This window comes from Canis lupus, chromosome 20 (genome assembly GCF_011100685.1).
Source record: "Canis lupus familiaris isolate Mischka breed German Shepherd chromosome 20, alternate assembly UU_Cfam_GSD_1.0, whole genome shotgun sequence".
NCBI classification, from domain to species: domain Eukaryota; kingdom Metazoa; phylum Chordata; class Mammalia; order Carnivora; family Canidae; genus Canis; species Canis lupus.
The window spans coordinates 32,169,739-32,186,653 of record NC_049241.1 but is presented as its reverse complement, the minus strand read 5'-3'; the positions used below and the strand labels follow the sequence as shown (position 1 = coordinate 32,186,653).

At 39.4% G+C, this 16,915-nt stretch overlaps 1 protein-coding gene across 18 annotated transcripts in view; it reads right to left on the bottom strand.

Annotated features, from left to right (window-relative positions):
• Positions 1 to 16,915, bottom strand: part of CFAP20DC (CFAP20 domain containing) — a 243,572-nt gene that overhangs the window by 11,868 nt on the left and 214,789 nt on the right. For 17 of the 18 annotated variants that reach the window (XR_005374854.1, XM_038565983.1, XM_038565982.1 and 14 more), the window contains one exon: positions 1,248 to 1,342. Coding sequence is in view for 16 of the 18 variants with exons in the window: in XM_038565983.1 (XP_038421911.1) it covers positions 1,248 to 1,342 (95 nt within the window). In the remaining 2 variants the exon portion in view is untranslated. Of the gene's footprint in view, positions 1 to 1,247; positions 1,343 to 4,439; positions 4,490 to 16,915 lie in introns of all 18 variants that reach the window. The other variant, XR_005374855.1, reaches the window with a different exon arrangement.

Genomic DNA, 16,915 nt, shown 5'->3' with positions numbered 1-16,915 from the left:
GCTCCTGCTGTCAAAACATCACTTTGCAATGGTGACTTGAAGCCATCCTTTCAACTACTTATCACTAATATATATCTTGGGTGCCTTTGCTCAAGGACCACACTCTCTGTTCCTGTGGTTTATTTAGGACACTTAACATAACGTATTATTTGTTCTTTCACAGCAAGGTCTCCTCCTGACAGCCAAGATTCTATTTTTCTGTCATAAGTAATTATGAATGTACACCTCTAAAAAGATTCCCAATTTGAGGGGCATAATCTATTTCAGATAGTAAATCACAGAGACATCTCCATCCCTTGGGCGGCCCAAACGTACAACTCAGATGTATGAGCTCTCACTCTGAATTTTCCATACCTGGAGAAAAATGAGATGTTCCACTTTCTCCCTGGGGCAGTTAGGGGAAAAAAAAAACCTGGCACCTTTGTTGGAGCAATTTATATTGGCTTCAGTTCCTTTATTATTTTTTTAACTTCCGATGTAGTACTTCCATCTTCAAAGTCCCAGTTCCAAAAACCATCTCAGGGAGTCCCACTCCGAGGTTATTTGTCACTCCAATTATGTACTTTAGACTTTCCTTTACCCCTTCCATCCCACTCCCTCTGTTTCTACCAAAGGGTCTCTTCCCTTCCTCCTCTATGTACTTCTGACAATCATGTTCCCTGCTCACAACCAAAAACTAATAGTTCATTTCTCTAACTCATTAGCAAAGGGAACCTCCAGCAAATTTTCATTCCTGCTTCTTTCCCATTCCGCATTGCTAACATTACTTGCTGTAACTCGGTGCCAGCCTTATCTTTATTTATTTATTTTTCAGCCTTATCTTTAAAGACAAGTATCCCTGTATTAATAAAAGCATGTATCTAGTGATGTAGGAGTATTGGGTCTGCTTTATAATAATATGAACAGCTAGTATTCTAAGTGCTTTGTATACAGTACATCTTACTGAATCTTCATGGAAAGCTTTCAGGCAGACACTATCTATTATCAATCTTGCTTTACAAATGCAATAACCAAAAGTCATAAAGGCCACATGGCAGAAATTGGTAGAGCCAAAGTCCAGATGAAGGTCATTTTGATACCAAAGGACTTATCAGCCTACAAAATGAGGCACAGCTTATCTCATTTTGGGGGTATGAGCCTAGATGATTAGCATTTAATAAAAACGGTGGCATCTCAAAGTGACCAATTTTCTCTATTTGTAGTTAATGATTTTTATTTTGTTGTGTATAACATTTTCCATTTCCCACCTTGGGCACTCAAGCTTCCAGAAGAATCCGGATGCTGGTCTGTTGGCTGTCGACTGGAAGGAACAATCGGTGGGCTCAACATATTTAACCAGTCCCTAAAAAGGAATGAAGAAAGGAAATAAACAGGTGTGCAATTTCATATGTAAATTTTACCTCTCCCTTGGATTTATAATTTCCTGGGGCTTTTACAAAGAAACATTTTTTTCCCTCTCCTTCATATTTCAGAAAGACAGAATGTCCAGAGTTAATAATCAGTTCTATAAATGGATTAATATAATGCTAATCATTGAACTAGTTGTCCCACAAATACATCTAGATTAAAGACAACTATTTCTTTTGGAAGTTTATTATTATTATTTTTTAAAAGATTTTGTGTATTCATGAGACACACAGAGAGAGAGGCAGAGACATAGGCAGAGGGAAAAGTAGGCTCTCTGCAAGGAGCCCAATGTGGGACTTGAGGCCAGAACCCCAGGATCATGCCCTGAACTGGTCAGACACTCAACCACTGAGCCACCCAGGCGTCTCTCCTCTTGGAAGTTTATTATTGTGACTATTAAACTGTACACTGTTCCTCTCACATAAGAGAGTTATTTCGGTAACTCAGAAGAATGCAGCAGAGACAACGTTCCTTAGGATTTTTTGGGTAAGGAAGCCTGGCAAAGTCACATGTCACCTCTGTGACAACATTCCAAATGTGATCCAAAACAAAAGTTGGTCTTAGAGCAGTCAGGGACCAGCCTCAATGGAGGGGTCAGCACTCAGAGCATTAGAGCAGCAGAAGGCAAAAGAAAGAAGAGTGAGGGGAGCCAGGCCCCCGAGTGACTATTCCTTCTGTTCTTCCGTTAAGAATGGGGGCAAAACCACTCCTACATTCCCTGCTCCTTTGCCTCCAAATGCCAACCTAATTTCCCGAGTTCTTTACTCTCCTTCTTCCTCTATTCTTTTCAGGTCTTCCCAGTCCCTCTAGGAGGTACCTGCATGGGTGTGACACAAGAGAGTCATGCAGAGGGCATGAGTGACTGTGTGCTCTACTTCCAGCCTTTCTCAACTCTAGACTTGTTAGTGAGTTTCTTCAGGGGAGGGAGCAGGAAGGGAAAGTGCAGGCTGTTCCAACGGAAACTCTCTTGCTTGCATTGATATCAGCACCTGTTTTGTTTGCCTTATTCTTCTCAACAGGAGTATGTCCTCGTGACTAAACAGCTTCTTTCTAAATTTCTGTGTTTATTACTGTCTTTATCAATGATGGGAGACAGTCCCAGCAGGAAGTAAGAGTACTGGCTCTCCAGGTCAATCCTGGCTCCATGTTTCCCCATGCAAGAGCTTGGCCATGCCACTTACATCATACACCTCTTCCACAAAGAGGAGATAAGGACTGTACCTCAGAGTTTGGTTGTTAGAATTAAATGAAAAAAAAAAATAAAAGGATGAACAACATTTAGCATGGATCTGGTTAATCACATTCAATAAATTTCAGCTAGGACCACCATCATCTTCATTATTGGTGAAAATCATTGCGTGGCTTTCCCTACAGTGATAAACCAAGGTAGGAGGAATTGGATTTTGTTGGAATTAAACCAATCAAGGATGGTAGCCTGGTTACAAGTCTCTATAGTCAAGATCTTCCACGAAAGTCATTCACTCTTCCTGCAAAAAAATAAGTATCTCAACATAAAATATCATTTAAAGTATCATTTGTGATATTTTAAGAGACTGTCAGCTCCTCCTCACCTTAGCTCTCACTAGATTATGACTAGTGAAATAAGCCAGGTGAACGTGCTGTATAAGTGGATTTCATAATAATACATTAAGAACACCAGAAAGGAATTATCGCAGACGTCCAAGCTAATGGGAAATTTTCTGATAAGTACTTTTCATTTAGTCCATTTCATTAGTCTAGACCCCAAGTTCCCACATTATAGAAAATTACAAGATCACATACAAATTACCAGCCCTGGTGACCTCATTACTCAATAAGAGTATTGGAGAGCAACAAGGAGCACCAACAACAGAGAGCATGTGATCATAGGATGACATCCCCAGTGACCAATCAGAAACTCTGAACACAGGCAGAAGTAGCTCCTACTCATGGTCCATGGGCAAGGGAAAAATAGACGTGGGGGCTGTATGACTGTTATGAAAGGCAAGACATTCACCTCTTAGGCCAATGACTTGATTACTGTTTTTCCTTCTCTGCAGTAGCTATGAAAAGTGCAGTGTTCTTCCTTTTGTGACTTTTTTGGTTGTTTTAAAATAATTTCAGACTTACAGCTTTTCTGTAAGAAAAGCACAAAGAGTACTTCTTTGCAAGAAGAGTACAAGCACTCCTACATATCCTTCATCCAGATTCCCTAACTGAAACACTTGATCACATTTGTTATCTATCATCATTTCTCTACCAAGTGGGATTGGCAAACTCTGGCTTGTGGGCAAAGTCTGGCTCACTGCCTGCTTTTGCACAGCCTGCAAAATGAGAATTATTTTTACATTTTTAAGTGGTTGAAAAAAATAAAATAATAATGTTTCATGACAGATGATAATTATATAAAATTCAAATGTGTCTATATATAAAGTTTTATTGGAATAAAGCCATGTTCACTTGTTATGTATTGTCTATGGATGTTTCTGTATTACAATGACAGAGTTAAGTATTCATTATTTGGCCCTTTACAGAAAAGTCTGATGATCCCTGGTCAATAACTGCAGGCTCATTTCTCCAATACTAATACAATACCACAGATTCATTCTCATCTCTCCTCTTTCTATATTTGTAACTCCTTTAGACAGTGAGGAACCCGGCTCCCATTATCTTCAGTAAATTTACTTATTTTTTGAACTATAGAATATGTCAAAAGTATTTCAGAATTGCCATGCAAACAAAACAACCGTAGAAAACCCCAAACTTACTCTCTAGAGTTCTTTTTATTCCTTCATTAATATTGTATAAAATGGTAAAACAGTATATTCTAAATTTACACGAGTTAGTTTTTCTCTCTGCTCTTCAGTGTGGTTGTATTATTTGTCTGAAATAAGAGTTATAGTCATCTACTTCTGTTTGTATTTTATTTGAGGTATTTTTTTCTCCATTAACTGGTGATTTTTATTACTCTTGTTGAGTACATAAAATGTTAACAGTTCAAAAGTCAAAATACCTAGAAACTCATATTCAGGTAAGTTACATTTCCGCCATACCTCTCAGTCTGTTCCTCCCTCATCATTTCCATGCCATCCCATCGACCTCTCTATAGGAAATAAATTTCATTAGTTCTGGTATCTACTATGTTTCTTTTTGCAAAAAATAAGCAGGCATGTGTCTAATGCAAAAGGTAGATTACAATAACTCTCACACTTTCATTTTTCAATTTAAAATATAACCTGGAAATCATTCACCTCAGTTCATAGAGAACATTTCATTCTTCTTCACAACTGCGTGGTACTCCATGCATGGCCATACCATAATGTATTTCACCATACTCCTAGGTTTGGGCATGTTTTCAGTACTGTGCAATTACTGAAATTAACGCTGAAGTGGATAACCTTGAACTACATATTTTTGTACAGTTGAAGATATACCTTTTAAGGTAAATTCCCAGAAGTGGAATCCCTGGGACAAAAGGTAAATAGATACTTGGTTTTGTTAGATACTAACAAATTCCCTCCACAAGGGTTGTGCCATCTGCATTCCCACCAGCCATTGTGGGTCAGTGCTAGTTTCTCACCAGCCATGTCATAAGAGTATGTTGTAAAGTTTTTCATGCTTTCCAATTTGAGAGATAAAAACTGGTATCTTAAAGTAATTCTGATTTGCATTTGTTCTCAATATGAGCATTATGAATGGAGTCGACTGTCTTTTCAAGTGGCTAAGGCCACGTACTTAACATGTAGGTATATGTATATATGCATTTTATATCTATGTTTTTTTTGTGTATTCATGTCTTTGCTCTTTCTTCTATCAGATTTTTTGTCTTTTCCCCTCACTTTGTTGTATGTCTTTGCTTACACCTTTTTTGCCATGCAAAAGTTTAAAAAAATTTTCTGTAATCAAATGTATTAATTTTTTAATTACCTCTGTACTTTGAGTTATAGTATATATGGTGTGAATATATTTTGGTATAAGGTGGATCTAATTTTATCTTTAAAAAATGACTACAGGTTGGTGGGGTAAGATGGCGGAAGAGTAGGGTCCCCAAGTCAACTCTCCCCACCAACTTACCTAGATAACTTTCAAGTCATCCTGAAAACCTACATATTCAGCCTGAGATTTAAAGAGAGAACAGCTGGAATGCTACAGAGAGAAGAGTTTGTGCTTCTAACAAGTACAACTTGTTTTTAGTCCACTCTGCACTGAGCAAAATGACTAGAAAGAAGAACTCACTACAAAAGAAAGAATCAGAAATAGTACTCTCTCCCACAGAGTTACAGAATTTGAATTACAATTCGATGTCAGAAAGCCAATTCAGAAGCACAATTATAAAGCTACCGGTGGCTCTGGAAAAAAGCATAAAGGATTCAAGAGACTTCATGACTGCAGAATTTCTATGTAATCAGGCCTAAATTAAAAATCAATTAAATGAGATGCAATCCAAACTGGAGGTCCTAACGACGAGGGTTAATGAGGTAGAAGAACGAGTGAGTGACATAGAAGACAAGTTGATGGCAAGGAAGGAAGCTGAGGAAAAAAGAGAAAAGCAATTAAAAGATCATGAGGAAAGGTTAAGGGAAATAAATGACTGCCTCAGAAGGAAAAAAATCTATGTTTATTTGGGGTTCCAGAGGGTGCTGAAAGGGACAGAGGACCAGAAAGTGTATTTGAAAAAATCATAGCTGAGAACTTCCCTAACTTGGGGAAGGAAACAGGCATTCAGATCCAGGAGATAGAGAGATCCCTCCTGCCCCACACCCCTCGCCCGCAAAATCAATAAAAACCGGTCAACACCCTGACATTTAATAGTGAAACTTACAAATTCCAAAGATAAAGAGAAGATCCTTAAAGCAGCAAGAAACAAGAAATCCCTAACCTTTATGGAGAGAAGTTATAGGTTAACAGCAGACCTCTCCACAGAGACCTGGCAGGCCAGAAGGGGCTGGCAGGATATATTCAGGGTCCTAAATGAGAAGAACACACAGCCAAGAATACTTTATCCAGCAAGGCTCTCATTCACAATAGAAGGAGTGATAAAGAGCTTCCAAGATAGGCAGAAACTGAAAGAATATGTGACCACCAAACCAGCTCTGCAGGAAATATTAAGGGGGACTCTGTAAAACAAAGAGGAAGTCCAAAGAAACAATCCACAAAAACAGGGACTGGATAGGTATCATGATGACACTAAATTCTTATCTTTGAATAGTAACTCTGAACGTGAATGGGATTAATGATCCCATCAAAAGGTGCAGGGTTTCAGACTGGATAAAAAAGCAAGACCCATCTATTTGCTGTCTACAAGAGACTCATTTTATTTTTTATTTTTTTATTTATTTATTTTTTTATTTATTTATGATAGTCACAGAGAGAGAAAGAGAGAGAGGCAGAGACATAGGCAGAGGGAGAAGCAGGCTCCATGCACCGGGAGCCTGATGTGGGATTCGATCCCGGGTCTCCAGGATCGCGCCCTGGGCCAAAGGCAGGCGCCAAACCGCTGCGCCACCCAGGGATCCCGAGACTCATTTTAGACCTAAGGACACCTACAGCCTGAAAATAAAAGGTTGGAGAACCATTTACCATTCAAATGGTCCTCAAAAGAAAGCTGGGGTAACCATCCTCATATCAGATAAATTGAGCTTTATTCCAAAGACTGTAAAAGAGATGAAGAGGGACACTATATCATATGTAAAGGATCTAGCCAACAAGAGGACTTAACAATCATGAATATTTATGCCCCTAATGTGGGAGCTGCCAAGTATAACAATCAATTAATAACCAAAGTTAAGACATACTTAGATAATAATACACTTATACTGGGGGACTTCAACACCGCGCTTTCTGTAAATGACAGATATTCTAAGCACAACATCTCCAAAGAAACAAGAGCTTTAAATGATACACTGGACCAGATGGATTTCACAGATATTTACAGAACTTTACATCCAAACACAACTGAATACACATTCTTCTCAAGTGCACATGGAACTTTCTCCAGAATAGACCACATACTGGGTCACAAATCAGGTCTCAACCGATCTCAAAAGATTGAGATTGTCCCCTGCATATTTTCAGACCATAATGCTTTGAAACTTGAACTCAATCACAAGAAGAAATTTGGAAGAAACTCAAACACGTGGAGGTTAAAGACCATCCTGCTAAAAGATGAAAGGGTCAACCAGAAAATTAAAGAAGAATTAAAAAAAAGATTCATGGAAACTAATGAGAATGAAGATACAACCATTCAAAATCTTTGGGATACAGCAAAAGCAGTCCTGAGAGGGAAATACATTGCAATACAAGCATCCCTCAAAAAATTGGAAAAAAACCCTCAAATACAAAAGCTAACCTTGCACCTAGAGGAATGGAGAAAGAACAGCAAATAAAACCTACACCAAGCAGAAGAAGAGAGTTAATAAAGATTCGAGCAGAATTCAATGAAATAGAGACCAGAAGAACTGTAGAAGAGATCAACAAAACCAGGAATTGGTTCTTTGAAAGAATTAATAAGATAGATAAACCATTAACCAGCTTTATTAAAAACAAAAAAGACTCAAATTAATAAAATCACAAATGAAAAAGAAGATATCACCACCCAATATCACGGAAATACAAACGATTTTAAATACATATTATGAGCATCCATATGCCAATAAATTAGGCAATCTAGAAGAAATGAATGCATTTCTGGAAAATCACAGACTACCAAAACTGCAACAGGAAGAAATAGAAAACCCGAACAGGCCAATAACCAGGGAGGAAATTGAAGCAGTCATCAAAAACTTCCCAAGACACAAAAGTCCAGGGCCAAATGGCTTCCCAGGGGAATTCTATCAAACGTTTAAAGAAGAAACAATACCAATTCTACTAAAGCTGTTCTGAAAGATAGAATACTTCGAAACTCGTTTTATGAGGTCAGCATCACCTTAATTCCAAAACCAGACAAAGACCCCACAAAAAAGGAGAAATAGAGACCAATATCCTGGATGCACACAGAATACAAAAATTCTTAACAAGATACTAGCCAATAGGGTCCAACAGTACATTAAGAAGATTATTCACCATGACCAAGTGGGATTTATCCCAGGGATGCAAGGCTAGTTCAACATTCGTAAAGCAATCAATGTGATAGATCATATCAACAAGAGAAAAAACAAGAACCATATGATGTTTCTCAATAGATGCAGAGAAAGCATTTAGCAAAACACAGTACCCATTCCTGATCAAAACTCTTCAGAGTGTAGGGATAGAGGGAACATTCCTCAGCATCTTAAAAGCCATCTATGAAAGCCCACAGCAAATATCATTATCAATGGGGAAACACTGGGAGCTTTTCCCCTAAGATCAGGAACACAGCACGGATGTCCACTCTCACCACTGCTATTCAACATAGTACTAGAAGTCCTAGCCTCAGCAATCAGACAACAAAAAGAAATCAAAGGCATTCAAATTGGCAAAGAAGAAATCAAACTCTCCCTCCTTGCAGATGACATGATACTGTACATAGAAAACCCAAAAGACTCCACCCCAAGATTGCTAGAACTCATACAGCAATTCGGCAGTGTGGCAGGATACAAAATCAATGCCCAGAAATCAGTGGCATTTCTATACACTAACAATGAGACTGAAGAAAGAGAAATTAAGGAGTCAATTCCATTTACAATTGCACCCAAAAGCATAAGTTACCTAGGAATAAACCTAACCAAAGAGGTAAAGGATCTTTACCCTAAAAACTGCAGAACACTTCTGAGAGAAACTGAGGAAGACACAAAGAGATGGAAAAATATTCCATGCTCATGGATTGGAAGAATTAATATTGTGAAAATGTCTATGCTACCGAGGGCAATTTACACATCTCATGCAATCTCTATCAAAATACCATGGACTTTCTTCAGAGAGTTGGAACAAATCATCTTAAGATTTGTGTGGAATCAGAAAAGACCCTGAATAGCCAGGGGAATACTGAAAAAGAAAACTCGAGTCGGGGGCATCACAATGCTGGAGATTTCAAGCTGTACTACAAAGCTGTGATCATGGGACGCCTGGGTGGCTCAGCTGTTGAGCGTCCGCTCAAGGCATGATCCCAGGGTCCTGGGATCGAGTTCCACGTCGGGCTCCCCACATGGAGCCTGCTTCTCCCTCTGCCTATGTTTCTGCCTCTCTCTGTCTCTCATGAATAAATAAATAAATATTAAAAAAAAAACAAAGCTGTGATCATCAAGACAGTGTGGTACTAGCACAAAAACAGACACATAGATCAATGGAACAGAATAGAGAACCCAGAAATGGGCCCTCAACTCTATGGTCAACTAATATTTGACAAACCAGGAAAGACTATCCACTGGAAAAATGACAGTCTCTTCAATAAATGGTGCTGGAAAAATTGGATAGCCATGTGCAGAAGAATGAAACTAGACCATTTTCTTGCACCATACACAAAGATAAACTCAAAATGGATGGAAGATCTAAATGTGAGCAAGAATCCACCAAAATCCTAGAGAACACAGGCAACACCCTTTTTGAACTTGGCCACAGCAACTTCTTGCAAGATACACCTATGAAGGCAAGGGAAACAAAAGCAAAAATGAACTATTGGGACTTCATCAAGATAAAAAGCTTCTGCACAGCAAAAGAAACAGTCAACAGAACTAAAAGACAGCCTACAGAATGGGAAAAGATATTTGCAAATGACATATCAGATAAAGGGCTAGTATCCAAGATCTAGAAAGAACATGAAACTCAACACCAAAGAAACAAACAATCCAATCATGAAATAGGCAAAAGACATGAACAGAAATGTCACAGAGGAAGACATAGACATGGCCAACAAGCACATGAGAAAATGCTCCACATCCCTTGCCATCAGGGAAATACAAATGAAATCCACAATGAGATCCCGCCTTACACCAGTGAGAATGGTGAAAATTAACAAGGCAGGAAACCACAAATGTTGGAGAGGATGTGGAGAAAGGGGAACCCTCTTGCACTGTGGGTGGGAATGTGAACTGGTGCAGCCACTCTGGAAAAACAGTGTGGAGGTTCCTCAAAGAGTTAAAAATAGATCTGCCCTACAACCCAGCAATTGCACTACTGGGGATTTACCCCAAAGATACAGATGCAGTGAAATGGCAGACACCTGCACCCCAATGTTCATAGCAGCAATGTCCACAATAGCCAAACTGTGGAAGGAGCCTCGGTGTCCACTGAAAGACGAATGGATAAAGAAGCTGTGGTCTATATATACAATGGAATATTACTCAGCCATTAGAAACGACAAATACCCACCATTTGCTTTGACGTGCATGGAACTGGAGGGTATTATGCAGAGTGAAGTAAGTCAATCGGAGAAGGACAAACATTATATGGTCTCATTCATTTGGGGAATATAAGAAATAGTGAAAGGGAATAAAGGGGAAAGGAGAGAAAATGAGTGGGAAATATCAGAGAGGGTGACAGAACATGAGAGACTCCTAACTCTGGGAAACGAACAAGGGGTAGTGGGAGGGGAGGTGGGTGGTTGGATGGGGGGATTGGGTGATGGGCACTGAGGGGGGCACTTGACGGGATGAGCACTGGGTGATATGCTATATGTTGGCAAACTGAACTCTAATGATTAATAAAAAGTAATTAAAAAATACATCTGAAAAAAATGACTACAGAATTCTCTTGACAAGTGATGCTATTTTAACTTAAGATTCAGAAGATTTTATACAATTAAGAAATTTTGATCAAAGCATCGTGTTTGTCTGGCTTTTTACTAAGTATCCATTTACAAACATACAAAGTATGTTTTGAAAAAAAGGAGTTCTATGTAACCTGTAAAATATGGAAAATATCAGGTTAAATACAGGACTTTTTCTTGCAGAGCTTTTGAGAGCTTCTAAAACACCTGAGAGGAGGATAGCCCCCATGCGTGCATCTGGAAGTGTCACATTTTTGGGGAACGTAAGTCCAAAAAGCACACCTTGAGAAATGTTGCTTCAGGTTATAATATTTTCCCATCCTGGTGACATCGTTTTTGTGCATTTGGTTTTTATTTTACTTTGTATATGTTTAACAATTTCATTTTCTCAAGAGCATATTTTTGGTGACTTGTTAAGAAGCACAGGTGCATAGTGTAGCACCTGTATCCTCTATGTTCACATTTTCAGACGTGATATGTAGTGCCAATAGACTTGACCCTTGATCAGCTTCTTTAAAACCCATGCCTTCCTAACTCAGGAAGCAGCAACCATCAAACAAAATGGGAGTTTAGCTGAGGCACACTCAGAGCATGCCAGCCCTGGCCAGAGTTCTGAACCTCTCCCTGGGCTGCTTTTCCCCTCACTTTGAATTTGATCTTGTTCTTTATTCCACCATTTTCATATTCACCTTGTCCTTTGCACGTGACATTTGGTTGCTTTCCTCAGCTCTGATTATAATCCTTTTCTCCCAAGCACTGATTCCATCTACCTGTTAAGAAAGCCTCTAACTCCTTTGGTGGATGAGCACCCTCTTCCATCCCTCCTGCTCTCTGAGATTTTTTTTTAAAGATTTTATTTATTTATTCATGAGAGGCACAGAGAAAGAGAGGCAGAGACACAGGCAGAGGGAGAAGCAGGCTCCATGCAGGGAGCCCGATGTGGGACTCGATGCCGGGACTCCAGGATCACGCCCTGGGCTGAAGGCAGATGCTAAACCGCTGAGCCACCCAGGGATCCCCCTCTGAGATGTTTTGGGTGGTGCAGTGTCCTCCCATTCTTTTCATGGACTCAAGCCGGCCCCCGCCCCTGCCTCTCCTCTTCAAACTAGACAAAGGACCTCCCGGCACACCTATGTATGCTGAATACTGTCACCGATGTCTTTTATTTAAAATTCAAGACAATTGATTCACATTAAATACCACATATAAAAATATAGGACAGATGAAGAATACATACCATCTTGTGAATTTTCACAATGGCCAGATTTATCTGATATTAAAATCTTGGCCAAAATAAGAATACCTTACTGTTTTCCTCCCACTCGCATGGTAGAGTTTTTGAAGCGAGGCACTGAGCATTAAAACTAAACCAGATATTTTTACAACTGGGGAGGATATCCTCAGTTAAGATAGACTATGGTTTCAGGTTCTTCATTTAAAAGCAAGATTTTGTTTCCAAAAACAGTTTTACACACATTTATTTCTTTAATGTGTTTCCTATAAGTATATTATGTCTGTACATACATATATATCTATATACAAATACATGATATGAGGCCAACAGTTAGCTTAATCAGCTCTCTACATACTTAGTAACCATTTACTGAACTTCTGTGTGTCAGGTCCTGAGGAATCAGAGCACTCATAGTTGGATGGAAGAAGCATTCTAGCTAGCAGAAAATGAACTAAAACATGGGTTATACACAAAGGCTGCTGTGGGCCAATCACATCATCTGCTTGTTCTCTTCAAAGACCTTCCTTGTAATGAAACCATCTACAATCTTGTATATTCTGATTGAATTTATTTTTTTTGGGGGGGGGTTAATTATTTGAGAAATCTATAAAAATCTAATAAATCTGGAGGAATTATTCATCTAGTTCTCATTTACAGCCCTGAGCTACCTGGTATCCCAAAGCTCTGGATTAAAAGAGGCAGCCAGTCAAATCTGGCTATGGGACATCTTATTTTAGGAATTTAAGAATATGCAGCAATTTCTATCCAATACGTAATGATACTTATCATTTGGTGCCAGTGCGCATTTCTTATTCAATGAGAGAAATGTGGGTTTTAAAAATATCAGATGGCCAGGCAACAAGATAGGGAGAGGCCTGGGAAATATCTTCCTCTGGGGGAATTCACAGATTCATTTTAAAAGCTGATGAATATTGTTTTCCCAGAAAAACATACATAAGTACCAAATTTTATTTCTAATTTCAGGAGGTCAGAGAACATCTAAAGCCCATTCATGGACTTTTAGATGCCCATCTCAGGCACGTCTACACCTTGGAATACTGTGGAGGTGCTGTTTTGAGCAGTGTAAATTCCCTGGTTGGCAAAGTTTTTCTGTGAAGAGCCAGACAGAGAATACACTCAGCTTTACAAGCCATGGAAGTCTCTGTTTTAACTATTCAACTCTGCTGCTGTAGTGTGAAAGCACGCATAAACAATAAGTAAATGAATGGGTATGGCTGCCTTCCAATAAAAATCTTAAAAAAGAATCTCACAATGAACAGGATTTGACTTACAGGCTAAGGCTGAATGACCTCCATCATAGAGGAAGGAAATGTGAAACGAAACATTCTTAGGGCTCTTATGAAAATCCCTGTCAATTTTCCTCCTAAATGTGTGTGTGTGTGTGTGTGTGTGTGTGTGTTTAAACATTTTATTTATTTATTCATGAGAGACAGAGAGAGGCAGAGGCATAGACAGAGGGAAAAGCAGGCTCCTTGCAGGGAGCCTGATGCGGGGCTTGATCCCTAGACTCAGGATCCTGCCCTGAGCTGAAGGCAGATGCTCAACCACTGGGCAACCCAGGCATCCTATAAATGTGTTTTGAATCCACCTTTCACACCAACTCTACTTCCACCACCAAAGCCCAACGATCACCTTGCCTCTTGTTATCTGTAGCAAAAACCCTCATCACCATTTATTCTTGCTTCACTTCTCTACTGTCCACACTGTAGCCAAATTTCAATTTGATTATGTCAACCTTTTGTTTAAATCCCCTCAGTATCATTGGGAAGATATTGCACTTGAGAGTAACACCAGAATCCTTATGCTGGCCTTTGAGGCTTTGCATGAACTAATCTCTATATATTTTTCCAACCTCGTCTTGCATTATTCTCCCTCTCATTACGTTCCAGTCATACTGATCTTCTCTCAAATTCTGGAATATGCCATGCTCCCTACTATCATGGTGCCTTTGCCCAGGCTGTGCTCCCTTGTCTATAGCACACCCTCCTTCCCTGTTCCTACCTGTCCTTGGCCTGGTAAAGTCATACCCAACCCTCCTGATTTTAGCTCAATCATCACTCTCTTGGGAAGTCTTCTGTAACATACCCTCTCCAATCTAGCTGAGTTCCTTTGTTATACTTAATAGAGCAACTGTGATCTTCTCCTTAAGAGCTCTTGTCTCAGTTCATAATTATATCCTCATGTGTTAGATCATTTGATGTATGTAGTCTCCCCCATTGCCTCTTACCCAGCAGAGTGCCTGGCACAGAGTAGGCACTTCCTCCATATTTATCAAATGCATGACTATTGAGTCTCCTTGTCAGTCCAGAAGATTACTGAAAGTTTCCCTAACAATCAGTAATGCTGTCATTGCCACCCACTCTGTTATTTTCCCTCCATATTGCTTTCTCCACCTGCCAGGGGTATGCTATTGTTTATTCATCATGTGCTTGGTACATAGAATTTGGGGTATGGAGACATACAACTTGCTTCTTTATAACCATGACAGAAAAATTTAATTTTCTGCCTCAGAAAACAGAATGCAAGTTCAGAAATATGTTTAACTAGTATAAGAAAAGCTAAGAAAATATCTTTTTTTAAAAAAACTTAAATAGCTTTTCTTCATAGGATTCATCTCCCATTTTATGTATCTCTTCAGATGGACTGGAATAAGTATTAAGATGCTGTTGTTTAATTTTGGTTGGTTTTCCACAAGAGTACTCTGACCTCACTGCTGGATTCTCAAGGTTTGAGGTTTGCCTCCTACAATGTTACCACCGAGTGATTATCTAATCTGTACCTGAGTATCAGTAACTGTGTGTGTACTTCCTTCAAAGACCACATTTCATCCTCAAATAACTTTATTAGAAGTTTTTTCTCATGTTGAGGAAAAATCCGTTTTCTCTTCATCTTCACCTATTTCTCCTTTCTTTACCCTTGGCACTTCCAAGGAACAACTAACTGTAATCTCTCTTCAGGAGAGTAGAAGAGAGCTAATGGACTGTCCAGGACTCCTTACCCTTTTCTTTGAATAGCAACCTGTAACCGCAAGGTTTTCTGGGTGTTCCTAGTAAGCCTACACCTCAATTGATTGGTCTATATGTGGACACTTGACCTAATCTGGGCCAATCGTTGTGCTTCCCTAAAACTTTTGAAACTGGATCTGAAAATGAGAGACAGTTTCCAGTAAAAATGGAAGCCAAAATAAGTAAAATTCAGATGCCACTGGTTACCTTATTTCCTATCATACAGAGGAAGCTAGTCTGAAGAGAGAATGAAGAAGCTTAGAGTCTGGATTCTGGAAATGAAACAGTGTTGGTATCACTGAATGACTTGGGAGCCTGGGGGGAGGAAATTGGTTTGGGATCCAGGAGTTTGGTTTAACACATGAGGAATCTGAGGTCTTTGTAGTTTCTCTAAGGTAAGATGTACTGGAAATATTTAGGGATCCATTACTAGGTCCTAATCTCAGCTCCTATATATGCCACCATCTTAGTCTATGCTTCTAGAATTTCTCCCTTGTTCTTCCCCTAGCCAATTTGGATTTCATCTAACCCAATCCAGAGTGAGTTTTAAAAAATTTGCTCTTAGGAAAAATTCAAAATCACTACATTGGCTTGAAGTTTTTTTTTTAAACAGATATTGAGTGAGCAAGCGAGAGTAAGAGAGACAGTGAGTGCGCACACACAGCGTGGGGAGGGGCAGAGGGAGAGAGTGAATCTCTTTGACGTAGGGCTCAGTCTCATGTCTCCGAGATCATGACCTGAGCCAAAATCAAGAGTTGGATACCTATCTGATTGAGCCACAGGTGCCACCACTGGCTTAAAGTTTTCCATAGTCTGGTCCTTACTATTTCTACAGAATATTTTTGTGCTTTTCCCTCACTCTTACCACCACACTAACTCTAGGTTTCAGAGAGACACATCCTTAGACTCTTTTCTCATAATCGTCTAGTGCTATAGAGTGAATCTTTGTATCCTCCCAAAGTTCTTATGAATTCTAAACGAATCCCCAGTGTGATGGTGTTTGGAGGTTGAGGCTTTGGAAAGTGCTTAGGTTATGAGGGTAGAGCCCTCATAAATGAGATTAGTGCCTTTATAAAGTGAAACCAGAGAGCTCCCTTGCCCCTTTTGCCATGTGAGGACACAGTGAGAATATAACTGTCTATGAACCAGGAAGACAAACTGTGACCAGATTAAAAAACTCCATCAGGGAGGCAATCATGTCTGTTTTCTTCACCTCGGGTTTAACACATAATAGATGCTCAACAAATGTTTGTTGAATGATTATACTGAAATTAAAATTTAAAAAATGTTGAATGAATACTTGTAGGAAGGAAGGTCAGGGCTATAAAAGAAAGACCTACAGGTGAGAGTGAAAAGATTAAGAAATGGATGAATTCCTGGGAAAGATCTGGTAGAGAGGAGGGCAGAAGAACATGCTCTGAGAGCAGTGGGAGCAACAGCAAGGGCCAGGAAAGGCAGCTAGTTGAGAACAATACAGGAATTATTCTTCCCAGATATTTCTTCTTCTCTCCTCCTAAAAGTGCTCAGAGTATGTTTACATTATGGTGTGATCTGGTATAGGATTGCATTTCTTCCATAGCAAAAGCT